Source organism: Primulina tabacum, chromosome 11 (assembly GCF_025594145.1).
Source record: "Primulina tabacum isolate GXHZ01 chromosome 11, ASM2559414v2, whole genome shotgun sequence".
In the NCBI taxonomy this organism is placed as follows: Eukaryota; Viridiplantae; Streptophyta; class Magnoliopsida; order Lamiales; family Gesneriaceae; genus Primulina; species Primulina tabacum.
The window spans coordinates 2,598,151-2,625,526 of NC_134560.1; the positions used below are offsets into that span (position 1 = coordinate 2,598,151).

The 27,376-nt window shown below is 36.3% G+C and overlaps 5 protein-coding genes and 1 long non-coding RNA gene across 7 annotated transcripts; 3 read left to right on the forward strand and 3 right to left on the reverse strand.

Annotated features, from left to right (window-relative positions):
• Nucleotides 1–1,604: 1,604 nt before the first annotated feature.
• Nucleotides 1,605–3,730, forward strand: LOC142519372 (uncharacterized). Its single transcript, XM_075622367.1, has 2 exons — nt 1,605–2,804; nt 2,936–3,730. The coding sequence occupies exons 1-2, from the start codon at nt 2,132–2,134 to the stop codon at nt 3,565–3,567; spliced, it is 1,305 nt and encodes a 434-aa protein (XP_075478482.1). The 5' UTR covers nt 1,605–2,131; the 3' UTR covers nt 3,568–3,730.
• A 780-nt stretch (nt 3,731–4,510) lies between these two features.
• LOC142518154 (putative anthocyanidin reductase) lies at nt 4,511–6,344 on the reverse strand. Its single transcript, XM_075620862.1, has 6 exons — nt 6,129–6,344; nt 5,814–5,981; nt 5,368–5,585; nt 5,127–5,286; nt 4,796–5,006; nt 4,511–4,709 (listed from the first exon to the last, which is right to left on the reverse strand). Exons 1-6 carry the CDS (start codon nt 6,250–6,252, stop codon nt 4,559–4,561), a joined length of 1,032 nt encoding a protein of 343 aa, XP_075476977.1. The 5' UTR covers nt 6,253–6,344; the 3' UTR covers nt 4,511–4,558.
• A 397-nt stretch (nt 6,345–6,741) lies between these two features.
• LOC142518155 (large ribosomal subunit protein uL24c) lies at nt 6,742–9,180 on the reverse strand. The gene is made up of 4 exons (XM_075620863.1): nt 8,945–9,180; nt 7,946–7,984; nt 7,237–7,467; nt 6,742–7,107 (listed from the first exon to the last, which is right to left on the reverse strand). The coding sequence occupies exons 1-4, from the start codon at nt 9,044–9,046 to the stop codon at nt 6,895–6,897; spliced, it is 585 nt and encodes a 194-aa protein (XP_075476978.1). The 5' UTR covers nt 9,047–9,180; the 3' UTR covers nt 6,742–6,894.
• Nucleotides 9,181–9,783: 603 nt separating this feature from the next.
• Nucleotides 9,784–11,373, reverse strand: LOC142518156 (uncharacterized). Its single transcript, XR_012813478.1, has 3 exons — nt 10,928–11,373; nt 10,503–10,584; nt 9,784–10,395 (listed from the first exon to the last, which is right to left on the reverse strand). It is a non-coding gene; the product is annotated as an uncharacterized LOC142518156 (long non-coding RNA).
• A 944-nt stretch (nt 11,374–12,317) lies between these two features.
• On the forward strand, nt 12,318–15,203 carry LOC142518153 (scarecrow-like protein 21). 2 transcript variants are annotated; one of them, XM_075620860.1, is made up of 2 exons: nt 12,318–12,466; nt 13,302–15,203. In XM_075620860.1, exon 2 carries the CDS (start codon nt 13,362–13,364, stop codon nt 15,090–15,092), a length of 1,731 nt encoding a protein of 576 aa, XP_075476975.1. In that variant the 5' UTR covers nt 12,318–12,466; nt 13,302–13,361; the 3' UTR covers nt 15,093–15,203. The 2 variants fall into 2 exon arrangements, with proteins under 2 accessions (XP_075476975.1, XP_075476974.1); XM_075620859.1 differs by having other exon boundaries at nt 12,334–12,471.
• A 691-nt stretch (nt 15,204–15,894) lies between these two features.
• LOC142519127 (organic cation/carnitine transporter 4-like) lies at nt 15,895–18,427 on the forward strand. Its single transcript, XM_075622059.1, has 2 exons — nt 15,895–16,622; nt 17,134–18,427. Exons 1-2 carry the CDS (start codon nt 16,190–16,192, stop codon nt 18,276–18,278), a joined length of 1,578 nt encoding a protein of 525 aa, XP_075478174.1. The 5' UTR covers nt 15,895–16,189; the 3' UTR covers nt 18,279–18,427.
• Nucleotides 18,428–27,376: the final 8,949 nt, after the last annotated feature.

Genomic DNA, 27,376 nt, shown 5'->3' on the forward strand with positions numbered 1-27,376 from the left:
TTAATTTGGTTTAACCGAAATTTTGCACACCTCTAACCATCAGTCTCATTTAGGGATGGTAATGGGGCGAGGCGGGGGCGGGTATGCCATCCCCATCCCCACCAACATACCCGTCTCGATTCCCGCTTTTCCGGGTTCAGGGAATCCTCAAACCCGAAACTTCGGGGATCAACTTTCCATGCTCGTTTAAAAAATATTAATATGACAAGACGATGACGGATTCAGATATTTTCTCAAACAAAAACTTATTATTATCTATTATTATTAATGATAATATTAATATCAATATTAATAATAATATTATTATTATTTAAAAAAACAATAATATTATTATATTATTGATACTAATAATACTATTATTTTATTATTGATATTATTTTTGGAGCGCATTCAGGGATGGGGATAGTAATCCCATACCCGCCCCGAACTACTATCGGGGATTTAAAAAAAATCCACGAACCCGAGCCTAAAATCGAATAAATCGGAAATCCTCATCTCCATTTCGAGTTTTCTCCATGAGACTCCGAACTTGTAGAGAAAGTTGTCATCCCCTAGTCCCATTTGAGGATTATCGTAGAAATGAAGCGTTAGATTGATCTAATGGTAGTCTTACCCAAGTTCGGGCCGTGGTGCAAGTACATGGGCTGGACTAAGCCCACTAGTCATTCATAATGAAATCAACAAAAGCAGAAGGCCGAACGATCCATATAAAAATTGGTATTTTACAGCAAGTGTTTTTGTTAGGATTAGGATTTCCTTAATATTGATATATCATTTTAAATAATAGAAATGTGCAAAAATATGAAATAGATTATGAATACGCGTTTAATAAAGTTGGATTCTTACAAGCCTCACCATAATTATAGTCCGAATTCCAAGGTACTATAATAATTGTTCTTAAGACCACTGATTTTTCATTAGTGCTTCTATTTAATCATTTCTGCCAGTACTGAAAGCAAAGTGGCATAGAAATTGGTGTTCAAAGCTGATAATAACGTGTCCCTGGATTTTGTAACTCATCTTGAAATTAATGCACTCATTTTTAAATTCTGCTGTGTCTTTGGTTTTCCTTTTTTTTTTTCCTTTCTATATAGTAAATTATGTGAAATTATCAAAACACACATTTAAGACCTCAAATATTTAAATAACATTTTTTTTATGTACAACTGATCGAAGGTTACTCTATGTTACATTCAGAATATTCATGCCCGACACATTTGATGACAATTAATATCATACATTGAGCTAGAATTCAAAAGCTAAAATACCTTAACACACCATTTATGAAGTTATATTATATAAGACTTTCGTAAACAAGATTACTCGTTTTAGATTTCCACGTGCACCTTGCTAGTGGATTAAAAAAAAATATGTTTTCTTGGTGACTCCATGAATTATATTTGCTGATTTAGCTTGAAGATTTTGATGAGATGAACAAAGAAATAAATCCATTGTGCTTTCTAGAGTTTAGGACATGATCTGTCGGTTTTCATTTAATTTTAAACGGCGAGGTATATTTACTGTTTATAAATAGAACTTCATTTAATCAGATGAATTGATGCCCGTGAATATAGAGTTAATTTTGAAAGAAGTGTCGTGTCAGTCAATTTCCATTTTCAGATACATTGCCACGTTTTGAATTATTTCTTTACTTTAATGTCATATACTTGGTGTCACTGGAGCAACTTTAATCAATCTATCTATTTTCTTCTCTGTGTCTGATGTCCCTCATGTTTCATCTCCATTGTCATCTTCTTCTCCACTCAAGATTCTCGATGTTCTTCTAATCCCATTCTTTATATATATAATAATAATAATACTAGTAACTGGGCTAAATTTGGATTTGCTATGCATGCAAGTGAATGCTAGCTACCAAGTTTGAGGATGGTGTTTCTTGAAAAATAGTATTTGGGTGATTGTATTGTATATACGAGTTGCCGCTTTCTGGAGCGGACGGGGCAATGTTGAAATCGTAATTGTTAGCCAAGAATGGTTATTCGTCGCCTCTTTTTTCATCATTCAATCGGATTTCGATTTTGAAAAGCGTGAAAAAGCAAAAAAGTTTCTCTTTTTGAAAAAGGATATTGAAGAATTTTTGAAGCTCTGCTTGTTTGCTGAGAGTGATAAAGAAATGTGGGAGAAGAAGAATGATACGCAGACTGTTTGGTTTTCTTTAAAGAAATCTTTTCATTGCAAATCACAGCAGTCGGATGTGTATGTTCCGAAGACGAGGAAGCAGTTGAGTTCGATTTTTACTAGGAAAGCCGGCAGGTCTGGTTGTTCCAGGTCTATTGCGAATCTGAAAGATGTGATTCATGGAAGCAAGAGGCACATGGAGAAGTTCCCCAGTTGTAGCCCAAGATCCATTGGGAGCAGTGAGTTTCTCACCCCAATTACCCATGAAGTCATTCTGAGTAACTCCAGATGTGAGCTTAAGATAACTGGTTATGGTGGATGTCATGAAACTTTTGGCGGCGGCGGCGGCGGCGGAACATTTGTTGGCACTCTGAGGCCGGGGACACCAGGCCCTGGAAGTCAACCCACAATGCACTACTTTAATCCTGCGTTCAGGAATTCAGCAACTTCACCAAGAAAGACTGCTGCTGCTGCTGCCAATCTTTTGACAGAAAAGGAAGGTTTTAGGCATGGCGCTTCTGCCCACTTTTCCTCTTACAAAAGGGCATCTTTTGATGGTAATAATAATAATTATAGTGGATTTGGTTCTTGTGTTACTTGCCACAAGTGTGGAGAACAGTTTGTGAAGTGGGAGTTTCTTGAAACACATCACCTCTCCAAGCATGCCGGTAAATATATATTTTCGAAAATTTATCTTGGTGTCTTACATTTCCGTGATTTTTATATTCCTTAGTGCAATTTCTTGGCAACACTCTTCAACCAAATTATTCAGTTTGATATTTTAACCATTTTTACTCAGTGACCGAACTTCTGGAGGGTGATTCATCCAGGAAAATCGTAGAAATAATCTGCAGAACAAGCTGGCTAAAATCCGAGAATCATTGTGTTAGGATCGAAAGGGTACTGAAAGTTCATAACATGCAGAAAACCCTGTCCAGATTTGAGGAATACAGGGAGACTGTGAAGTTTAAAGCCAGCAAGCTTCCTAAGAAACATCCACGTTGTTTAGCAGATGGCAACGAACTCTTGAGGTTCTATGGAACAACTCTAACATGTTCTCTGGGCGTGAATGGATCATCGAGCCTCTGCATCTCCGACAGATGCTCCGTCTGTCGAATTATACAGCAGGGATTTTCCACGAACAGTGAACTCAGAGGTGGAATCGGAGTTTTCACGACGAGTACCAGTGGGAGTGCTTTCGAATCAATAGAACTTCACGAGAATGATTCTTCCATTCGGAAAGCCCTGATAGTGTGCAGGGTGATTGCGGGGAGGGTGCATCGGCCATTGGAGAACATCCAAGAAATGGCTGGACAAACAGGGTTCGATTCTTTGGCGGGTAAAGTTGGTCTTTATTCGAATATTGAGGAGCTTTACTTGCTCAATGCTAGAGCTCTTCTTCCTTGTTTTGTGGTTATTTGCAAAAATTGAAGATTACAAGATGAAAAATCTTGACTCAATCTGTGCAATTTTCTTTGTTGAAGATGATATAATAGGTATTCTTCTTTAGTTTGTTTGATTAAGCTCACTGGACAGTCATTCTATATGTGTTCTTGTAATCGAAATTTCGTCTTTGTAACTAAATTCTGGACCCTTTGCATGCTTAAACACGAATCAAACGAATAATAGTGACTTCAAAATTCCCACCCTCTGCGCGAAGTTAAATAAAAAATTAATGGAACAAAAAGAGCGCCAATGAATTTTTTAGCTTTGCGTAAATCAAGAAGCATACTGTAGTACAGATGGGAATGGAAATATGGAATCCTCATCCATCATTTTCTTGACAACTTTGCATAGTTGAAGTAACAGACAAAAGCAAAACCATTGGAGCTCAGTAATGATTTTTGGCTATGTTCCACGTGAATATCGCAAATGGGAATCTTCGATCCCTCGAAAATAACGAGGAACGCTAATTTATTCTGGTATATCAGGGGAGGGATTGATGAAATTTTGAGAGAAAACATAATCCATGAACGAGAGTTTTTGCATTAAATGCAGCCGGAAGAGGGCATGTGGGTGTAAAATAGATAAAGAATCAAGAAAATAACGTGACACTTTGTCTCAGCATTCCAATTTGAAGTTTTTTTTCTGTAAACGAATCTGTTTTTTGTTTTACGCTATTTAATTTTCGTTTGAAGATAGGGTGTCCTCCACTTGCTTGAACGTGAAATGATGGAGATAAGATTGGGAGATCTCGTACTGTATAGATTATCATACCGCAAATTTGTACGGCTTAAAACGCTTATTGAACCAAATATTTGTTGTTACGCCGCACCATTGGATAATTCCGGGCTGGGGGATGACTAATGGAAACGTAAACAAAAGTTTTCTACAATAAATACTTGATTTGTGTCATTATATCTATGCAAAAGTCACGCTATATGGTACAGAAAACATTTAATAAATCATAGATTTGCATGGATCACATAATTGGTAAAAATCCAGTCTCTTTACAAGTTCTAACAGTATGTTGGATAATTTCTTGAATGCTATAGTTGCAACTAAATCCTAAGTCTCTCAACTTCTTGGAAGATATCTCAGCAGGTACTGAATCATGCTGCTGCTTGTCAAACCTGACACAAAATTTTTTAAGATAAATATGTGGAAGCTCAAGATTTATGAGAATTTTTAACATCCTTTATAAAAAAAAGCTATGCACCTCTGCGTGTCCGCACAAGAGTATTCGTGACTTAGATGCTCGATAAGTTCAGACATTGCACAACTATTTGTACAGCATAAGTATCTACCCTCGGCTTTGGGGTGCTCCATGAGAAATATATGGGCATTGCATATGTCGACGATGTGAACTAACGCGATCGATCCCATTCTCAAGTTCACTGCTTCTAATAAGGGGAGCAGCTTGGGATCACCTAAACCAGTTGAATCATAACGATAAGAAACTTCATAAGACTGCTTAAAGGACATGTACTTGTTCCTAGATTTTGTGACGATTTTCGGTATTCATCATTCTTAAAAATCATAAAACTTACCCGTAACTGGGGACAAGATAACTCGAATGCTTGTTGGAATGGTTGGTGTGAGAAACGAACCACCCACAGTAGTTGTTATGACAGATACCAGATCGATGCCATTCTCCTTTGCAAACTGGAACACCGTCTCTTCTGTTAAAAGCTTTGACAGAACATAAACCTGCAAAAATTTTCACTCGAAAATTAGTGCAAAACTCTACCGCAGTTGAACACGGGGACATTCGAATATGTAACATTATACCCATCCATTCGCTTTCGTTTCCAGGACACGTTTGACAGGTGTCTGGCACGATTCATCAACTATCGATTTCCATCCCCCGGAGCTGTCTTTTGCAGTCAAAGTGCTCACAGATGATGTAAAAACGATTCTCTTCACAGTGCCCGTTTTCGAGCAAGAAGTGAGAATGTTTAGCGTCCCTTTGATAGATGGATCTAAGATTTCGTTCTTAACGTAGCCGTCTTCAAGAGGAAAAAATCACTTTAATACCCAGATTCCAAGATAATTTCATTAGTGAAACATAGTGTTCATTACAGAATAGCAACATCATAGGAAGCCATGCCTGTTTATGCTAAATGTAATTCCATTAACTAAGCTAAAATGTCAAGCTTTCATCATGGTATGTAGAGCAACGACAAAATCGAGTGATTGTAATGTAAATAGAGGATCATCTTTCAGTTACGTATTACCAAGATTTTCTGTAGCTGGAACCCCGAATTCCATCGACGCTGCAACATGATACACACCGTCACAACCTCTTACTGCATCATCAAAACTTCCATCTTCTAGTAAATCGGCCTTGAAGAGACTCAACCGATCCCCACCTTCCCACGACTTGATAAAATGGGACGCATTCTCTAGCAATTGAGAAACACTTGGATTAAATTTTTTTTTTCTCAATAGTAAAAAATAGGCCTTTCTCGAGCATCCGCATATCTTTGGCCATCATTCTACGAAAAAAGTACTAGCCACTAAGATCAAATGACAGAAATTGAAGTGGTGACCTAGATTTCTGAGAGTGGCGTGAACCTTGCAACCTCTCTGGAGGAGAGATTTGACGAGCCAAGATCCGATGTAACCTGTCGCTCCGGTCACACAGTATGTTTTCAATCCATTTTCATCTTCCATGGCACCAAAATCTTTCTTGTTTTTTTTTTTTGGGAGGAAAACTCTTCCTTGTTTTTACTGTTTTATATCATCATATCTATACGTGTGTATATAAACAAACTAAAGGGTTTGAATAGTAGGTGGGAATCTTCAAATTGATGAGAGTGATTACACGGAAAACCTAAAAGCATTTATTAACTAAAGAAACGACAATGAAATATAATTGTTTGTTGTCTGGTCTGCATTGTTTACTCTATGGAATCACCAATTTGAGACATCAAAGTTCACCAAATTCAGAAAAACCACGTGTTTGAGGCCAATAATTCTACGTTTTACTGTTGCATGATTCTTGTATACATACGTATGAAACCTGAATAGTTAAAATCATAACCTTGAGTTTATTTTAACTGCCTCAAAATCTAGTTCAAGAGAACGCGAGACATCTAACAGATTGCTTAAGATTCCTGAATCTAACTCGCTTGAAAACTTGTGATGATTTGCCAAAGATACTGATTTTTAACAGTTGCACTTAAATGGTTTGCAAATTATATGAATTGAGTTTTTAATAAAATTCTGCATTTGCATGCTCGAGGACAAACGAATAACATTGAAGCTTATAACTAAATAAATCAATTGGTTTCAGACACTACAAGACTAAGAAGCCTACGCAGAAGCAGAAACAGCAGCTTCTTCCGTCACCTTCTCTCTTTCTCTGACGGCTCTTTTCCAATTCTCTGCGCTATCGATGATTTCTCCAGTCTTTATGAGGTAACGAACACGCTTTCCATCATCAAGCAACTTATGACCCACCCTGCTTATCACGCCCTTCTCTTTGGAGTAAAGCATCACATTTGAACTGTGAATAGGCGCTTCAATCTGACAAACCCAAATCATCAGTCAAACTCAAAACACTACTAAACACAAGATGGGAATACATGGGCAAAACAGATTCTCATGCACAGATAGGTTAATAAGTAAACAGCAAACGTGAGACAAGGAAATGACCTTTATTATCTTCCCTGGTTCTTCCTCTCCTTTGCTTTTTATGTGCTTAGTCTTCAGGTTAATTTCTTTCACTACTATAGTGCTGTTATGCTTAATAATAGAAGCAACCTCGCCAATTTTACCTTTATCTTTTCCAGATATGACTTTTACCGTATCTCCGAGTTTCACGTGCATCTTGTGAAGCACCGGGAAGCTGTTTGGCTTGCACTCTTTCCGCTCCCATCTCTTGACCTGAAATGAGATTTCAAATATTATCCACCGAAAATTCTTAAGAGAAGTATCAACCAAGGTGGTATGTATTGTTCACCACATTGATTTGGAATTTCAGAGTAATGAATCTTGAAATGGAAATCTACATTGTCTTCCTTATCTGCTCCGTGATCATTATCAGCGTAAACAACTCTAAAAATATACTTATCTCAGCTAACTTCCAATGTCCAAAACTGATTTAATCAATATTTTCAATTATCAAATTATGATCATGCTCTATGACTGTAAAAGACATCATTAGCAATGCACTCAGAATGACTCAAAAGAAAACGTTTACGCTTCATTAATTTCCTTCAACGTTTAACAAGACAATGAAATTGTAAGGCAAGTATGGGAAGCATATTTCTGTTTTGATGTTCTTTTCCTGTTTCTTTCTACACTCAGCCAATCCATGAGGCTCAAAGTTTTGAGTATAACAAATGAAATCCATAGCACAAACCTTTGATACTATCAGACCTGGCTGTTCTGTAGATTTAACCTGCAAATTGAGTCGAACATTTCAAACTAACAACAAAAAGAAACATTAATAATAAAAAAGAACTTAAAAGCTGAAAATCAAGATCAGACAAGGATTTAAATCAGCAAATATCAAGATACAATAGGAACAAATTATTCAGAAGATCTATTGGACTATACTAATCTGCACTGTTCTATCTAGTACAAACCCAGTAAGTAATCCCACAAAATTATAATTTATCAAGGACCCATATATTATACAACTTTAGAAACAACACATTGGAAATATTCAACTCGTTATTTTTTTTTTGTCCTTTTTACATATCGCATTGCTTCAGGCAAGTTGAGATGCCACTTTTTATAAACACTGTAACATCCGCCCGTTAAAAGAACACAAACGCAAGAAAAAGGTTTCGGTAGTGCTTCCAATCCAAACGGCAAGAAATCAAACACTTGACCTCATTTTCCCAGAAACTATTCTAAAAGTTCAGAAAGACTAGGTAAGTGAGCAATTTGAAATTCAGTTAAGTAAAATGTCTAAGTATCAGATTAAACAATTCCATGCCTCCAAGTGAATCCTCCAAAGCCTATGGAACACAACAACTAACGAAGATAGGTTCTCCTGTGCGAGCACTCTAGCAATCAATCCTTTCAATTCTCAAGAATTTTCTTCTGAGTCATAATTACGGTTGTTCATCCACGCAGCAGAAAATGAATGTAGGATCAAAATCAAGCAGGAATTCATCTCAATTAGATTAAGGGCAATGTTCATAAGCTCAACGATAAAATTTCTGGGACGAGATTATCCTTTCTTGCACATTGAACGAAAAAATACAAATTCAGAAGACCCATTTACCAATACTTCGCGACAACTTCGAATTAAATTTAAGACACAAATTCAACAATACAGAAAACAGACAGATTGAGGGTAAAAAGGGTTCATAATCTATGAAAACATAGGAATAAAGAGTAAAGGACAGACCAGTGTCGGGTAGAAAGAGGGAGAAAAGCGTAGGCCCAAGAAAGAGTTGGACGAAAGATTTAAACTTGTAAAGGAACTCTGCAGAGCAGCCATTGACACCATATCTTTTGCTCCTTTGGACTTACAATGGAAAGAGAGGATAAGGCTTTGGGTGCAGCTGGATTCTCCACTTCCTCCAAATTCTTATGGAATCGCTAAATTTCATTTTGGTAAATTCAACTTATAATTTTCTATTATATCCCACAGTATTAAAAACTCGGTAAATATTTCATTTCATTTCATTTCTTTATTTCTTCTTTGTGGATGAACAATCGTTTGACATGAACATTTTTTTTACTAAAAACTATGTAGAGGAAATCAAATCACTAAGCTAAAAAATTCTCAGTATTTTTAAAATTTTGAAGTTATTATGAAAAATTAACGAGACAAAATCCAAGTGTGTGTATTTACATTGAAATATATATGTTTTATTTATTTATTTTCGAGTTATGCAAAATACCTCGATGAAAAATATTTGAAACTGTTGTATATAATATAATGAAAAAAACTATTTTTCTATTTACGTTTATAATATATTTTCGACTTGGAAGACTTTTAATTTTCAATATAATTTCAAATATATTTTAAAAAAAACATGTATATTTACAATACCTTGTCAATTAGGGCGTTTGAATTAAAAGTTCAACATCATGTGGGCTTTTTAAACTTCTTGGATTTCACAAAGTATTTTAAGTAGTTATTTTTTCACACTAGGGTTCAACTTCAAATTTTAAAACAAAAAATTTCAAGTCATTAATTTTTAGAATGGTAGAAATAGAAAGAGATGGTACATCTGGTCGAAGAAGAAGTCAACATTTTGACATATTCCAAGAATCGAGTAGAAAACTACATACAAGAAAGGATTTTACTTTAGCTTCACATGAAAGGCTACCAGATAATTAACTGGTTTGAATCCTAGCAGAAACACCTCAAATTATGTTACAGATCAAGATCAAAATCAGGGAAGCCGAACAAAGAAGTAAAAACCTTCAGTTTAGATATCAAGTGAATCAATCATGCTGTCAAACGATTCAGCTCGCTGGTGTTCTAATTGGTGCATATCGATTATAACTTCATTTTCGAGGGGAGTTGATGCATGTTTCTTACTTTGTCTGAATTTGATAACCTAGAGAGAACCTGAACAATGTCCCTCATAGATGGCCTTTTTCTTGCAATAGGTACGACGCATCCGTGTGCACGATCAGCGAATGCATAGAGTTCTCCCACGTCGAATTTCCCATTTAAACGGAGGTCAACTATTTCTTCCCATCCAACTTTCCCGTCCGTACTCATGGCTGCATGTAATAACTAATCACCCACGAGTTAGTAGTGAAATCCAAGAAATAAAAAAAATTTCAAAAGACAACTTACCAGCGCAACATGCTCCATAAGACCGTGGAGAGGGTTAATTTCTTCCAGCAATAAGTTCAAACAAGTCAGAGCAACAGAGGAAGGACAAACGAAGCTCGTTTTTATGAGACTGCTCTCTGGATAAAAAATGTAGTTTTTAAACTTATACCTTAGTGAAGATATTCCAAACCCCGAGCTACATCAAGTGCTATTTGAACTCTTAATTCCCTACTTAATGGTTCAAGTTTCATCTGAAAATCACCAAAAAAACAAGTGTAATGAGCTGAAATTGTAAGTCGCTTTCTGCAGGTCCCCGATTATGGTGAAAAGTGAGAAGGGCACACATATCATAAGCTAATTTAACAAACAAAAAATTCGAATGCAAAGAAAAAATCATCACAAATAGAATTCAAATAATATATCCACCTACGACAAACTCACGAATCAAGGTTAACTTTTTAAACAAAGGGTAGCGGCCAATGACATTTAAGTTTCCACTTCATGCCACATTAAACTTCAAACTAAGAGAATGATAATAATATGGTACGTACTAATTAACTCACAACATCCCTAGAGTAGGCAAAGAATACATACTTGTACGAGTACTCAAGGATCCCGGGTGCACACCAGCCTGCTTAAATCTACCAGACCACAAAGCCATGCCATTTTGTACAGCATACCGTGGACTCTATCCCGACTGATGAATCAGACAACATTGAAGTAATATCTGCACCATCATTTTCACGAATTGGGATCGATGCAATGCTCCTGGAACTGCGCGCTACTACCAATCTGGAATCGCTTCCTACGGCATGCAAACCAAAACAAAGCGAAATCAACACTCCTATTGATATCCCAATTACTAAGCCCACATATTCCTTTCTCATCTCTTTTTTACCAGGTCCGCGATATATTACTACATGCAAATATTATACCGAAAGAAACCTGCAACGATAAAAACATGATATGTGGGTCAGTGGGTGGGTTGAATTTCAGAATTAAGATAAATTGTTGGACCCGGGTCTCCATGGTAAACGGGCTTTATCTTATGTGGGCTCCCATTACTGGAGAGTTTTTCTTAATTGTATTTCATTGGCCAGTTTATGTCATATTAAATAAATAAATGGAAACTTGCAGATTGCAGTTACGTTAAGGAAAAAACTCTCATGCAAGTGGCTGACTTTCGTTTTTCCTCACATGTTGCCGTTGACCGACGTGTTGCCATGTCAGGTCAAAGTTTGCTTATACATCAATCGCACGTGTCAAACTTACTGTGGCTGCTCCTTTTGACATCATAGTGATACAATCTCATCCATAATTTTTTTATTACAATTTCATTGTACAAACAAAAAACTCGTTTTATCCAAATGACCCAAACAATTTTTGTTTTTCGTAAACCCCACACTCAATTCAAATATTTCAACAAATATTCTCCTTATCTATACTATTAATTACAAATCTGCTCCTTTCTTTCGTCACATCATCCTCGTGGGAGCTCTCAGAGCATCCCGACTTGTTTGTTTTTTTTTTTGTTGTTGTTGAATTATACTTATTTGAATCTCGAAAAATTAAAAAAGATGGATTCTTGTTTTTTTAAGAAAGATAATGGTATAACAAAATTCTTCCCGTCAACGACAATAAGTACTTAAAAAAGGGTATTATATAAAAAAATCTAGATATTACACATTGCGATGAATATTTTAAGAATGATCTTTTATAAGATTTTTGATAATTAATTCTAATAATTATTTAAATAGGATTTCTTTAACATGACATTTTTTAGTTAGGAGTGATGCATTAGCACGTGCATGTTCGTGATATAAAGCTAAGGTAGTAAGAGCCAATAGGCTGGAACATTCTTCCTCGAGTCAACGCGTAGGTGGTTGGCGTGGAGACTAACTCGCTAGTCAAGAATCGTTAGTGCTGCCGTCAAAATCTCCAGTCACCCCCAACGATTGCCGTCACCGTCAAATTTCATATATTTTCCACCCACCATCGTCTCCCTTATCGGATTGCTATTTATGTACATATTCTCTTGTTTCCCGTCATAAATTCTTTCATTCATGCATTCACACTCCAACAATTAAATTAAAAGGAAAAAGAAACAATCTTTGACTGGTATCTGCAAACAAGGTCAGGTAATTAATCTTTATTGAACTTATTGTTTATTCGTTTTGCTTAATGTGTTTGTTTTTGCTGGATTTGAGTTTGTCGCGTTTGGGTTCATTTATCGATTAGCTGTATGCTGTGTATCTTTATTTGCTTGTCGTTGTTGAAATCCCTCAAGGTTAAAACTCCGACTGTTTTAATACTTTCTCAAGTTCTATAATGACTAAAAAAAGGCAAAGAACATGATTTCTCTATTCTTTATTGTTCTTAGATACCAGTGGATTAAAAAATAGTTCATATAGTCTGGATTTGGGAAGACCAGCTCTTGAATGGTTTCCGATGTTCTTTTTAATGGAAACTTCTTGCTGATTCTTTTTTTTTTTTTTTTGTAAAGAGGAAATAGTTCAGATGGGATGTTTTAGAAATTTCTGTCTGAACAAAAGTTTTCCTTTTTAAACAAGTATTGATAGAATTAAAATAGTCTGTTTTCGGCCTTAGCTTGGAGTGATGCACTTTTCCCTTGTGCCTTAAGTTTATATTCAAATTCTTTACTAGACTGATATCCTGCTCGATTTGTAGAAAAAGAGAAAAATAAAATGGAATAATATTGATATCAATGTTAAAATCTAGTCCTAGTTACTACTTGGATGTAATCTTCTTAACTTTTTATCTGAATCGAATTGAATCTAATGTAAACTTTGTTGATATATTTCACGAGCTTGTCTCGATCACCTAAATATTGTAATCTGTCAAATAACTGTAAAAGGTTGGAATAGCAAATACCGAACTGGTGCTTATGTTTGAATTCTGGATGAGAATGAAACGAGTTTTCTAATATTGCCTCGTTTCTCTTCTACAGGTTTATTTTCTGCTGGATAAGAAGAAACTGCATTTTGTATAAAGCAGTTTTTCTTGTTTGATGGACTCTAATTATATTGGGTTCGGTGTTAATGGTGCAGAGTTTTCCTCTTATCCTACTGTTTCTGCCTTACCGGCAAATCTGTTCAGATCCTTGGATTTCGATGCGAGAAACTTATCTGGCTCGCCTTTCTCTACCCATTCTGATACTGACACACTCAGCGCTTACAAGGGTAGTCTAGAGCAGCAAAGTTCAACGGATAATTTTTACGAATTCACCCCTTCTTCCAATTCTTCGCCGTATTACGAAGAGTACCTTCAACAGTCGAGACCCCCTTCCTTCTGCCGTCAGGATAACCTATTGGTTTGTTCCAGCGGACCATTTTCTCTTCATAGTGCTGATCACAATCAGCACGTAAGGCGTGCTTTATTGGAGTTGGAGAGTGTTCTTATGGGTCCCGACGATGATGAGGAAGTGGCAACATCAGAACCGTTTTTAGGGGAAAATAAGAGATCTCAGGCACCTGTCCAAGGGTCACGAGGCTGGAACCATGAATCCTCGGGGTCTCCTTTAAATCAATCCGACTCATTTAGCAGCTCTACTGGGGAACACAGTACGGAGATTTGCTACAAGGCCATGGAAAACTTTGCGTTGCATGGTTTCCCTCCTAATAACCTCAAGCAACTACTGGTTGCATGTGCGAGGTCACTTTCCGAAAATAAAATAAATGAGTTTGAAAAGTTGGTACCCTATGCTCGTGCATCTGTATCTATTACTGGAGATCCGATTCAGCGTGTTGGTGCATACATGCTTGAAGGATTAATAGCAAGGAAAGAGCTGTCTGGAACTAACATTTACCGGTCCTTGAGGTGCAACGAGCCAGATAGCAAAGACTTGATGTCGTACATGCACATTCTGTATGAAATATGCCCATATTTGAAGTTTGGTTATATGGCTGCAAATGGCGCCATTGCTGAGGCATGTAAAAATGAGAACCGAATCCACATCATAGATTTCCAGATTGGACAAGGGACTCAATGGATGACTCTCTTACAAGCACTCGCAGCAAGACCTTGTGGTGCCCCGCTTGTTCGAATTACTGGGATCGATGATCCTGTTTCAAAACACGCTCGTGGAGACAGTCTTGCATTAGTAGGAAGACGTTTGGCAGCAATTTCTGAGAAATTCAGCATCCCTGTCGAGTTTCAACCCGTTCCAGTTTTTGCTCCTGATATCACGAGGGATATGCTCGATGTTAGACCCGGTGATGCGCTGGTGGTGAACTTTCCACTGCAGCTTCACCACACACCCGACGAGAGTGTTGACGTGTCGAATCCAAGAGACGGGCTTCTAAGAATGGTGAAATCTCTTTCTCCGAAAGTTGTCACTTTAGTGGAACAAGAATCGAACACAAACACTGCCCTTTTTCTTCAAAGATTCATCGAAGCTCTAGACTATTATTCAGCCATATTTGAGTCGATAGATGTTACAATGCCTAGGGACAGGAAAGAGCGAATCAACGTGGAGGAACACTGTTTGGCTAGAGATATGGTGAACATCATAGCTTGTGAAGGGAAGGAGAGAGTGGAGAGACACGAGCTCCTTGGCAAATGGAGATTGAGGTTCACGATGGCCGGTTTTCAAGCATACCCTTTAAGTTCTTATGTGAATTCAGTGATTCGGGGATTACTGCGATGCTACTCGGAGAATTACACCTTGGTGGAGAAGGATGGAGCTATGCTGTTGGGATGGAAGGACAGGAATCTGGTTTCAGCTTCTGCTTGGCATTGATGATGTATGTACAAGTCATGTTTTGAAATTTTCTTCTCCAAGTGTTTTTACCGTTTCTGCTTTTGTAAAATCCAAATTTCAGGTATAAAAACAAGGTGTTATAAGATAAAAGAAACACTGCTGTTGTTATGTCATTGAATTGCTCACAAATCGTAAATTACAGTTTTGAGTTTAAAGAATGGGTCTCATGTGAGACCGTCTCACGGATCTTAATTTGTGAGACGGTCAACCCTACCCATAATCACAATAAAAAGTAATACTCTTAGCATAAAAAGTAAATCTTTTTCATGGATGACCCAAATAAGAGATCCGTTTCACAAATACACAAGTTTTTGCCAAGTTTAAAATCTATTAAGTTTAAGTTATACTTATTCAACTACAATTTAAATTACAATGATATCCACACGTTTCACTTGCGTGTAATTTAGTAAGGGTGTATTTGAGAATTTAAATTCCATCCATTTTTAATTTACCGATCCAAATAAAATATTATAATTGGTTTTCAAAATAAGACCAAAAAATTCCTGGAAATGTTTAATGAAAGTCATTAGTTTGAAAACATGAGTCAACTAATATTTGATAATTTGGGACTGAGTCGACAACTCGTATCCAAGAATAATTAGTAGAGTATGCCCTGTTGGTGAATAGTCATTTATGTCAATTTTATTTAAATATTCAAATATTTACGATTTAGAATACGTGTTCATCTCTAAAATTTTGATGTCACATCAACTATAAATCCTCTACTAAATTTTGTCTATATATACACACAGATAAAAACAAAAACATAGTCGTCATTGAACCGTAACTATGACGCTTTATAGGATTGGATGATTTGTTAAAAGAAAGCTAACTTTGATCCGGAACTGCCAAATTTTTAATAGAATAATATGTATTTTAAATATCCAATTGTTCGACTCTGTTTCCACCCGGCTCCGCTACACTTTCCATCTGTTAACCGATTACATGTTTCTATATATAGACCAGGTCCATGTACATAAGGGAAGAAAAAGTAAATTCTGGATCCCTTCAAATTCCAATCCTAATCCTAAACCCAGGCCCATCCTGTCTGCTCGCGCTTCTCCTAGAGAAGTACAATGTCAGGAAGTTCGCCTACTGAATCATCACCCGATGGAGTGGACCTCCGCTTACCGCTTCTTGAACCGGATTCCGCCGCCTCCACCAAAAAGGTGGAGAAGCTGAGCATAGATGACATGTTGCAGAAGTATTGCGGGGAGTTTGGGAGGTGGCAGCTTAGACACTTCGTGTTGACCAGCATGGCCTGGGCTCTGGAGGCGTTCCACACCATGGTCGTCATCTTCGCCGACCATGAACCGGCTTGGCGGTGCTCAGTCGGCAGTGCCGACGGCTGTTCTGCCGGGGTTCAGAGCGTGTGCCAGCTTGAACCCGGTTCTTGGGAATGGGTCGGTGGGGCTGGGAGCTCCACGGTGGCAGAGTTTGGATTGATTTGTGGACAGAAATATAAGATCGGGTTGGTTCAGGCCCTTTTTTTCGCAGGATGCATGATAGGTCAGTAGCCTAACTCTTGAGTCCTAATCTCAGTGGACCAACTTCATTATTTTCAACGCACCTTTTGTATATTAAAAAGCTAATCGGATTCTACTCACATGATATTCGATATAACGATATAGATAACACAATCAATATCTGCTGAAGACAATTTGCTTATTAAATTTGCTGGCTAGCTTATTCAGGTATGGAGGGCTGTGTGAACTGGATTAAGATATTATTAGGCTCCTTAATAATTGCCATTTAGCATCTGGCAAATGTTAATTTGTTTAAACCACACACGACGGCTGTAATTAACTAGAGGATGAGTCAGAATGGAAAAAATCAAATCCATTCTTATCCTCCAAGTCGATGTTCCCAATAGCTGAGCCACGTTTCTTGATTTTCCCTCCGCCACTATCTGTTCCATTAAATTTTGATTGCTGTAACGGAATTGTTTTGCACCAACTGCTCAATTCTTATTCAGAGTTCTGACAACAAATTAACAATTAGACTACGTTTTTTTTTACAGGTGCTGGAGTTTTCGGACATCTTTCAGACTCCAGACTGGGGAGAAAAGGTTCACTATTAGTTGTATGCATCTTGAACGCCATCTTTGGTTTTATAACAGCGATTTCCCCAAATTATTGGACTTATGCTGTATTGCGCATTCTCACCGGTTTCAGCACCGGAGGAGTTGGCCTATGCGCTTTTGTCCTTGCCACCGAGCCAGTTGGCCCTACTAAGCGTGGGGTGGCAGGAATGTCCACGTTTTACTTCTTCTCAGGAGGGATCGCCATTCTATCTGGAATTGCTTACATTTTTCGAACGTGGCGAGCACTTTATATTGCCTCATCCATTCCATCTGTCCTCTTCCTCATCATCGTACTACCATTTGTTTCTGAGTCCCCTCGATGGTTCCTAATACGAGGGAAAATGGGCCGTGCCATGAAAACTATGTGTGAAATTGCTAAAATGAATGGGAAGAATCTCCCTGCGGGTGTCATCCTCGCCCTTGATCTAGAGACAAATGAAAGTAAAACAGAACAAGAATCGAAAGAAGCCGTGACAGGATCCCTTTTGGACGTGCTTCGCTCCCCACTCACCCGAATCCGTTTATTTTTAGCCATTGCCATTAGCTTCTTATGCTCCATTGTATACTATGGCTTGAGCTTGAACGTGGTAAACCTTGGAACCAACCTTTATCTCAATGTTTTCCTCAACGCGGTAGCTGAGATGCCTGCCTTTCTGATAACTGCAGTATTATTAGACAGGTTTGGTCGAAAGCCATTGAGTATTGGTACTCAATGGTTCAGTGGAGCTTTCTGTATTGTGGGAGCCTTGTTAAACGGATATGGGATATGGAAGACGGTTCGAATGGTATGCGGTATTCTGGGGATATTTGGCATGGCGGGGACATACAATTTGTTGTTTATTTATACGATAGAACTGTTTCCTACTGTTATTCGGAATGCAGCACTTGGATGCGCGACTCAAGCAGCACAAATGGGCGCGATTCTGGCTCCATTTATTGTTGTCTTCGGAGGTGGGATCCCTTTTCTGGTTTTTGGGGTTAGTGGTATTGTAGGAGGGATTTTGGCATTTTACTTGCCGGAGACCTTGCATAGACCTTTGTACGATACAATGGCAGGGATGAAAGAGGGGGAAAGGATTTGAACTGATGTCTTGAAATGGGTCTAGAGATACGTGCATCTTTTTATTTGGTGCTATTTGGTTTTCATACAAGTTTCTCTGGAATAAAAACATATCTGTACTGCCATTTCCACGATGACCATGAAAATTGAAACCAAAATGATTCTTGGTTCCATCCGATTATAGCTTTATTTTTATCGGTCAAAATGTAAATTTCATATATCAAAATTGTTACAAGACATACAAATACTCCGACCTACAAGCGAAAATAGACAGACTATAAACAGAAGCAATGCCTAATCCAAATAATACCAATCGGCGCAGCCGGGTAAGCCGTCCGATTATGGACTAGTTGAGAGACTGCTTGCTCTAGGCATGCTTAACGGACCGGTTCAATCCGGAATCGACCCGGAACCGGTCCGTTAAGCCCGGAACCGGATCCGGAATGAAAGAACCGGACCCGAAACCATATACAATTCATTGGTTTGTGGGTTGAACCGGTTCAGCATCAACCGGTTCCGGGTCCGGTTTCAAACCGGTTCAGGACCGTATCCGGAACCGGTCCCAAACCCGAATTCAAAATTTTTTTAAAAAAAAAATAAAAGAAAATAGCCTTTTGGGCCAACGGCGGCATTTGCAGCCGTTGGGCAGCCTTGCCAACAGCTGCAAATGCAGCCATTGGGCTGAAAAATGCAGGCCAACGGCTGCTTGGACACTGCAGAACGGCTACTGAAATCTGCAGTGTTTTTTTTATCAATTTGGCCCCCAAAGTGCAAATATACAATCTTTTTTATAACCCCAAAATTCATCTATAAATACAAGTCATTTTTTACATTTCACATATCAATTTTCTCTCAACTTTTCATTTATCTACAATCAATATCTTTCTTTGCTATCATATCTCCAAATATATTCAATAATTGTGTTATAATTTTATCTATAATCCGTATTATTTTTATAGTTATATATTTACTATTTCGCAATTTATTCATGTAAACAATTCGAATTTCAATGGCATCATCTTCAAATCGTCGTGGTGGTAGTTGCGAATACGCTCCCGACTTTGGTGAACATTTTGGCTACATCCCTGATTTTGATGAAGTTGAACCTGGCCACGAGGATGAAGAAGCCATGGAACTCCCCAACAAAGATGTAGGGACGCCATCGTCTAATCGAGCAAGCAACACAATCTCAACGAGCACGACGACAGCCCGTGCAAAGCGAAGCAAAGTTTGGGATCACTTTGATATTGAACAACAAGGTACGAATAACTCTTTTGCCGTTTGTAAAATTTGCAAAACGAGGTATTCTTACAAAACGGGTGGTGGTTCCGGTGGTACCGGAACTTTGAAAAAACATTTAGTTAAGGTACATAAACTTGACCCTGATACGCTACAACCATTCGGCAGGGAACCAATACAACAACAAATTAATCCTTTTAGTGGTAAAGCTTTTACAATTACAAAAGAAATTTCTCGGAAAGCCATCGTAAAGTTTGTTACCAAATGTTGTCAACCTTTTATAATAGCTGAACAAGAAGGTTTTGTTGAATTTACTAGTACTATTCAACCTGGTTTTCACAATATTTCTAGGCACACACTTAAGAAATATTGTTTTGATATTTACAAAGAATATAAAGAAACACTAAAATCGTATCTTTCAAATATTTCTTGTAGAGTTAGTTTGACAACTGATATTTGGACTAATTTAAAATATGAATCATATCTTGTTGTTACATGTCATTGGATTGACGAAACTTGGACTATGCAAAAAAGAATTTTAGCGCTAGATCATTTAGAATCGTCTCACAACGCATACACTATCGTTAGATATGTTTTAAATGTTGTTAAGATTTATGGCATACAAAATAAAATAATGTCGATAACTTTAGATAATGCGAGTGCCAATACTCTTGCAATTAAATATCTTAAAGATTCACTAAAACCAATTTTAGAAGGTAATTTGCTTCATGTTAGATGTGCGTGTCATATTATCAACTTATGTGTTAAATGTGCATGTGATGAACAAATATCCACTGTAATAGAAAAATTCAAATTATGTGGGAAATTATTACGTGAAAGAAGATATGGACGTGACTGGAAAACACTAGTCGAATCAACCGGAATTAAATTTAAAAAATTTCCTCTTCCTATTGAAACTAGATGGAATTCTTTATATCACTTGCTTCATACTTTATTACGTTTTCAAGATTTAGTTACTCCGTATTATAATAATATTACAACACAAGCTTTAATACTAACAGACGATGATTGGAATATTTTGAGTAAATGTGTTTCTTTGTTAGAAATTTTTAAAGAAGAAATCGAAAATTTTTTTGGCATTAACTACCCTACTTCAACCATGTTTCTACCTTTGCTTTTCAATATGTTTTATAAATTTATTGAATATCGCGGTGATTCTGTTATGCGTGATTTTGTTTCAAATATGGAAAACAAATTTTTAAAATATTGGGAAACTATCCCAATTGTGCATGGTTTAGCAACATTACTTGATCCTAATCAAAATCAAGGAGGATTAGACGTGTTTTTTGAATATTATGCTAAATTTCTTAAGAAGAATGTTGACGATCAAAAGAAGTCAATCATGCATTCTCTCCAAGAATTGTTTGATTTGTATGCTAGTGAACAATGTGATAAACCGAGTGCGCAGCCGGAGGAGATGCCGACATATAAGAGCAAAAGTGGAGCACTGAACTTCTTTCAAAGTTTGAAACGACAAAAGTTCAAAGGAAAATCGGTGACAACAACCAATTACAATGAGATCCAAATTTATCTAAGTCAATATATTGAGACTACGGATAATTTCGATGTTCTTGATTGGTGTAAAGTAAATTCTAAACTTTATCCAGTGTTATCTGCAATTGCAAGAGATGTTCTACCCATTCAAAGTTCAAGTGTTGCTTCCGAATCAGCATTTTCAGTATGTGAAAGGATCATTGGTGACCAAAGAACTAATTTAAAGCCAGAAACACTTTCCATGCTAACGTGCCTACAAGATTGGTTTGCAGCAGAAAAAAAGAATAGGACCTCTGGCGCGATCGACGAATTCCAAAGCTCAAGTTCCGTCGAAGATCCAGAATATTCCAAATATATTTTAATAAATCGTGATGAATTTTAGATGTTCAATTATAAAAATAAATGTTTAAGTTATTCTGTTATATTTTTTTTATGTAATCACAATTATTTGCAATCAAAATAATAAATAAAAAATTGTCCATTGATATTACTAATTTTAATTATATAGTAAAATATAATAAATTAAAGTTCGGAACCGGTTTAAACCGAACCGGAACCGGTTTATTCGAAGCCGAACAGGTCTTGGTTGGATTGGTTCCAAGTTTTTCAACTTGGAACCGGAACCGGTTCGTAACCGGTTCCTAACCGCTTCGGACCGGTTCCGGACTCACCGGACCCAGAACCGATGGGAACCGGTCCAAAACCGGTCCGGTGGAACCGATAAGCATGCCTGGCTTGCTCTACTACTCGTGCAGTTAAAGCATGCTTGTTTTGAAATCTATGTCCAAGAGAGAAGTGGAGAGTTCACATGGGTCTTTGCGCATCAGCAATTCTTTCATATAGTTATTTATTCATGCTTTTCAAAATTATTATTAATTAACAAGGAACTATTTTGCATATATTGTGTTTTATGCTAATAACTAACTCAAGATATTAGAAAATCGAGTAAGTCTCTTGCTGTGAGACGGGTCAACCCTACCGATATACACAATAAAAAGTAATACTCTTAGCATAAAAAATAATATTTTTTCATGGATGACCCAAATAAGATATCTGTCTCACAAAATATGATCCGTGAGATCGTCTCACACAAGTTTTTGCCTAAAAAATCTATATAATGTTTTAATTATAAATAATTCATTCAGTATCCTAATATAAGTTCGGTTGGGACAGCATATTTTCCAAATACCACAAATTTTCTACAATTCAATGCAACATTTATTAGTAAAGGAATTTAATGCTTTGCTTGAAAACTGAAACGTAGATTACAAAAACATTAAAAGAAGAAAAGGTCATAAATATATTTGTGGAGTAATTGTTCAGGAAATGTATCAAAACATGAAAGGAATTGGAGGGAATGCTAGAATCATGGCTGATGGTGGAGTCTCTCTGTAAAAATCAACAAACAAAGAATGAAACATAATGAATCAAGAATATTCACATTCAATGTTTAATACCCGTTTATAAAATTGAATTGAATAAAACCAACAAGAAAATTTTAAAAAATGATCGGAAAACAACCAGGGGACTGTGAATTCTCAAGAATAGGGTCTGAATGTTTACCGGGCCTGATAGCGATTTAAAGAACGGTTCCTATCTCTTTCCGAAATGGACGAAACCTTCCTCTTGAGACTCCGTCGCCACCTGGCGGCTACCGGGGTTTCTATACTCTTGGCCCTCTCAGCTGTCATCACGTTATCCTCCGAGATTGAGGACAGACAAGGCCGCCATTCATGTCTGCCCTTCACCCTCCCTCGCTTCCGTCCCACACGACGGCGATGTTCATGCACCATCAGCATTCTCGTCTCCTCCCCCGGCGTCTGACGAACCTCCGACGAGCACGATCCATAACACGTCACGAAATCCAAGAAAAACTTCATCTTTATTTGCATGTAGAGAAAAAATTAAAACAGAGGAGAAGATTAAATCGAACTGACTACATACGCGCATATATGTGATATTCACGCCGTTGAGATGAAATCGTTTGACGATCTCAAGTTCTCAACTTCTTCCCCCCTCTGTTTAAAGCGTGCGTCTAGTTGCCATTTTAGTGTGTGTGTGTCAGTTCTATAAATAGTTGACGGGATGTGGGATCTGGACAATGTATTCGTCCTTGATTTCCAAAATATATTGAATTATTCGCGTCATTAATTTGATTTGTTTATATCCCACTTTATAAATGAAAATAAATTCATGGATAAATAAGGAGATATAAACACACATAATATATAATAAATTGAAGTATTTTGGGTGGAGTTAATTCCAAATCTATTAACTACTATGATATCAAAACTCAAACTCAATATTCATTATTGGGTATGAGAGATATCTTACATCGTCCAAATTATGTTATTAAGAGTTGTATATGAGAAATTAGATAATTATGAGCTAAATTTTCGGTTAGATTTATGTTCAAATTCATACTCTTGACATGGTATCAGAATAATATCTCTACTACTTTGATTGTTCTCAAATTGTTCAAATTCACCTTCGATTCATCGTAATGGTGAGAGGTGGAGAAGGTCAAGATGCAAATCAAAATATAATGATTCACACACAACTCCAGGAGATTCGAGCCGTCCGTATTTCCTCCAAAATGGAGATCACTCCGGTTTCATTCTCATATCTTATCTTCAAGGCTCGAGCTAGGATACATGGAGTCGCGCCATGATTATGGCGCTGACAAGGAAGAACAACTGGGTTTCATCGATTGTTCGATCGAGCATCCTCGCTCAGATGATATATTGTATGGGACCTGGACTATATGCAATAACATGGTGACGTCATGGCTTTTGAACTCTGTAGCTCGAGAAATTATAGGCAAAATTATGTATATGTCAATTGCTAGTGAAATTTGGGAAGATCTGTGTGACAGATTCCACACGGATATATGAAATTAAGAAGCTATTTAGTTGACAGCAGCAAGGATTGATGGATGTTAGCTCGTATTACAAGAAATTGCGAACACTTTGGAATGAATTAAGAGATTCTTCGGTTTGTAATTGTGGAACAGATGAATGTGTGAACTATCATAACAAGGACTATGTGATGCATGTGATACGGTTGACAAGTGTTTCAAGCTACATGGATATCCACCTGGACATCCAAGACACAATCAATCCACCTGGATTTCCAAACGCCTGATGCAGCAGAGCCATCTTCTAGTGCTTCAATGGATAACTTGGCTCATTGAGTTTCGGAGTACTAGCGTTCAGTCTGGGAATGTAATCAACATGGAGATGCAACAACAAGATCCAATTGTGTCTTGCTTCACTGGTTATATTCCATGTCCTCTTATTTTCCCTAAATTTCACGAGACGATTAGGTGATGGATACAAGAGCGACTCAACATATCTGTTGCTCTTGTTAGAGTAGGTGTCCAGCGAGTCAACTTGTGGTTTGTACTTTATTGACTCTAATATAAAAATAATATTTATTTTAATAATATTTTACTATTTTATCCAGTTATAACACTTACTTTATTTGTATGCTCATGCAAGCAGTATAGATAAAGCTCTTGAATATGCAATAGGTATCACGAGGTATATCTCGCAATGCAAGATCATGAAACTTATTAGAAAAAGTTTTGTATATTCTAAACCGGTTTCTAGTCGAATCAGCCGTCTAAAATAATGATAAAGGTCGCTTGAACTTGATACTAGTATATGTGATATTAATATTATATTTCATTGGTAAGGGCATGGACATGCCTGTTCACATAGATAAATGGTCATTTGATGATGCACTGAACAACATTCAATCAGACTATCCAAGTGGTTATTACTTATCGAGTGAAAAAGTCTGCAGTTGTAGTTGTACATCATTAGTCTTTTGATTATGGACAACATAGAGGCTCTGCTTACTAGCACTGCACTTTGACTCGTTTACCGACTCCATTGATGATCATTAGGTAGCGAGGTTGGGTGTAATTTCGAAATACGTAGGAGTCAATGAATTATAGTTGTCACCGTTTGCCTATGGATGAAGATATTATATGTGATATGATGAGTTAACAGTGCAAGGTTCCTATGTGATCGAATTCATTTGCAACTTTCGATATACCAATTGTTGCAAATTCGATTATGACATATGAGTTGAAAGGATCATATTGTACGCTAACCATAACTTAAGGTTCTTGCATGTACTATCATTGATACCTAAAGGATAATGAGGAGATGCTACTAGACGCTCTTATCGTGATCTCATGTGTGCAATTAGACTTCAATTCTAATATTCTTGATTAAGGGGTTGATGAAAAAAATTTGGCTACTTAAGATAAGCTCGAATAAAAATAAATGTTATTATAAATCACATGAAGTTATGGACCCACGACTAATTGTATCAATGAACTATTGAGGATCACACAAGTATCATATTATGTGTTTACGTTAATATAGTCAAGTTCAAGAAATTGAATTTGACGATTGTAGTTTGATGGATATCGAACAGATCACTTATAAAAGATTTTATAATTTGTTTCCATATGATGAAATATGTGAAAGTTAGCTGAACAGCTAAATGAAGAGAGTGAAACTGTCTGTTTTGGTGAATGAGTTCACAAAATTGCTAGCTGCAAAAAATGAATCAGTGAAAATTTCGATCTTTGAAATTTTCTATTTTTATCATATTAACAATATAATGTTAAGTGGAAATTTATAAGATAAATAAATAGGTAGAAGCTAGAAATTCTTAATTAAATATTAGTATTCATTTATTTGATTATTAATGTAATCTTGAGTCGTATTTAAGTTTAATGAATAGATAAAGACATATGGTAAGAAAATTAAGCCTAATTAATTCGATTTGAAAATAATCAAAACCAATTAATAACATTAATTGAGGAGAGACTTTCGCCAAAGGGTTTTAATTATTGTATATTATGTTCCGTATAAATTAACTAACAAGGTGGATTGGGTCTATTAAACATGTTTATTTATAACTAGATTTTATCTATAATTGTTGAGTACGTCAAATTCTATACATATATTTTAATTCTAAATATGTTAATTAACAATTTTTCCTTGTTTTTATTATTTTGCATGAATAAAAAAAATAATATTGTCTTTGTTGAAATTTAAAAGGAAGTCTTAGATCAGAAGGCGTCAATGACATTTTTTGAAATCAGGGATTATTAACAATAGCATATTATACAACTTCATAATAAATTTTGGTCTTGCAGTAATTTAACTAACATAATTGGTATGTTGAGTATGTCAAATTTCATACATATATTTTAATTCTAAATATGTTAATTAACAAATTTTTCGTGTTTTTATTATTTTGCATGAATAAAAAAATAATATTGTCTTTGTTGAAATTTAAAAGGAAGCCTTAGAACAGAAGGCGTCAATGACATTTTCTGAAATAAGGAATTATTAACAATAGCCTACTATATAACTTCATAATCAATTTTGGTCTTGCAGTAATTTAGCTAACAAAATTGGTATGTTGAGTATGTCAAATTCCATACATATATTTTAATTCTAAATATGTTAATTAACAATTTTTCCTTGTTTTTATTATTTTGATGAATAAAAATAATAATAAAAATGGTAGTTTATATTAAATTGACGTAAAATTATTTTTTAATCATCTATATTAATTCGGGAATTGTTAGTCTTATATTAAAGTTGATATATTGAAGAGAAAAATGATTATATACTATCATTGAAATAAATATATTAGATCTCAAAAATAAAATCAAATTAAAAATTAGTTCATCTAAAATATATATGAATTTTTTTTAATTATAATAACATTATATATATATATATATATATATATATATATATATACACACACACACACACACGTATCATTAATGTTACAAAAAAAATTTTGTCAGATGGTTTCACGAGTCAATTTTATTACATAGATCTTCTATTTGGATTGTCTATGAAAAATATTACTTTTTATACCAAAATATTACTTATTATCATAAATATGAACATGATTGATATGTCTCATAGATAAAGATAAGTCACAAAGACTTACTAAAAAAATTTTCCTTTGTAAATACTGTCCAGTGCCAATACAAATGTGTACGAGGTGGTAGGCCTGAATGGAAGGGAGAGAAGCCGAAAAATATCCATTGTTAGATAAGTTTCCTAGTGAACTCCACACGACGCAATTCCTGGTCATCTATTGGTTCCCTGATACGATCCAGGTGAATCGGGTGAGCGGAGTCGGGGCAATCCACCATATCTGATTTGTATTTTGTTTAAGGAAATGAGCAAGGAGATGAATCTATGAGCTATAGCTTCCACTGTAACCTGCAGACCAGGAGATAAACTCATGAATGGGTGTCGGAGGGGTGTCCGGCGTGACCACTCAGATGCTTAAGTCAGCAGGTTGAAGATGAACACA

Coding starts and splice junctions, on each gene's coding strand:
- LOC142519372 (XM_075622367.1), top strand. CDS start 2,132: ATGTGGGAGAAGAAGAATGATACGCAGACTGTTTGGTTTTCTTTAAAG. Junction 2,805..2,935: donor TCACCTCTCCAAGCATGCCG/GTAAATATATAT, acceptor ATTTTTACTCAG/TGACCGAACTTCTGGAGGGT.
- LOC142518154 (XM_075620862.1), bottom strand. CDS start 6,252: ATGGAAGATGAAAATGGATTGAAAACATACTGTGTGACCGGAGCGACA. Junction 5,007..5,126: donor TATCTTGTCCCCAGTTACGG/GTAAGTTTTATG, acceptor CAACTGGTTTAG/GTGATCCCAAGCTGCTCCCC. Junction 4,710..4,795: donor TCTTGTGCGGACACGCAGAG/GTGCATAGCTTT, acceptor ATTTTGTGTCAG/GTTTGACAAGCAGCAGCATG.
- LOC142518155 (XM_075620863.1), bottom strand. CDS start 9,046: ATGGTGTCAATGGCTGCTCTGCAGAGTTCCTTTACAAGTTTAAATCTT. Junction 7,985..8,944: donor CCTCTTTCTACCCGACACTG/GTCTGTCCTTTA, acceptor CTCAATTTGCAG/GTTAAATCTACAGAACAGCC. Junction 7,468..7,945: donor CAGGTCTGATAGTATCAAAG/GTTTGTGCTATG, acceptor ATCTCATTTCAG/GTCAAGAGATGGGAGCGGAA.
- LOC142518153 (XM_075620860.1), top strand. CDS start 13,362: ATGGACTCTAATTATATTGGGTTCGGTGTTAATGGTGCAGAGTTTTCC.
- LOC142519127 (XM_075622059.1), top strand. CDS start 16,190: ATGTCAGGAAGTTCGCCTACTGAATCATCACCCGATGGAGTGGACCTC. Junction 16,623..17,133: donor TTTCGCAGGATGCATGATAG/GTCAGTAGCCTA, acceptor TTTTTTTTACAG/GTGCTGGAGTTTTCGGACAT.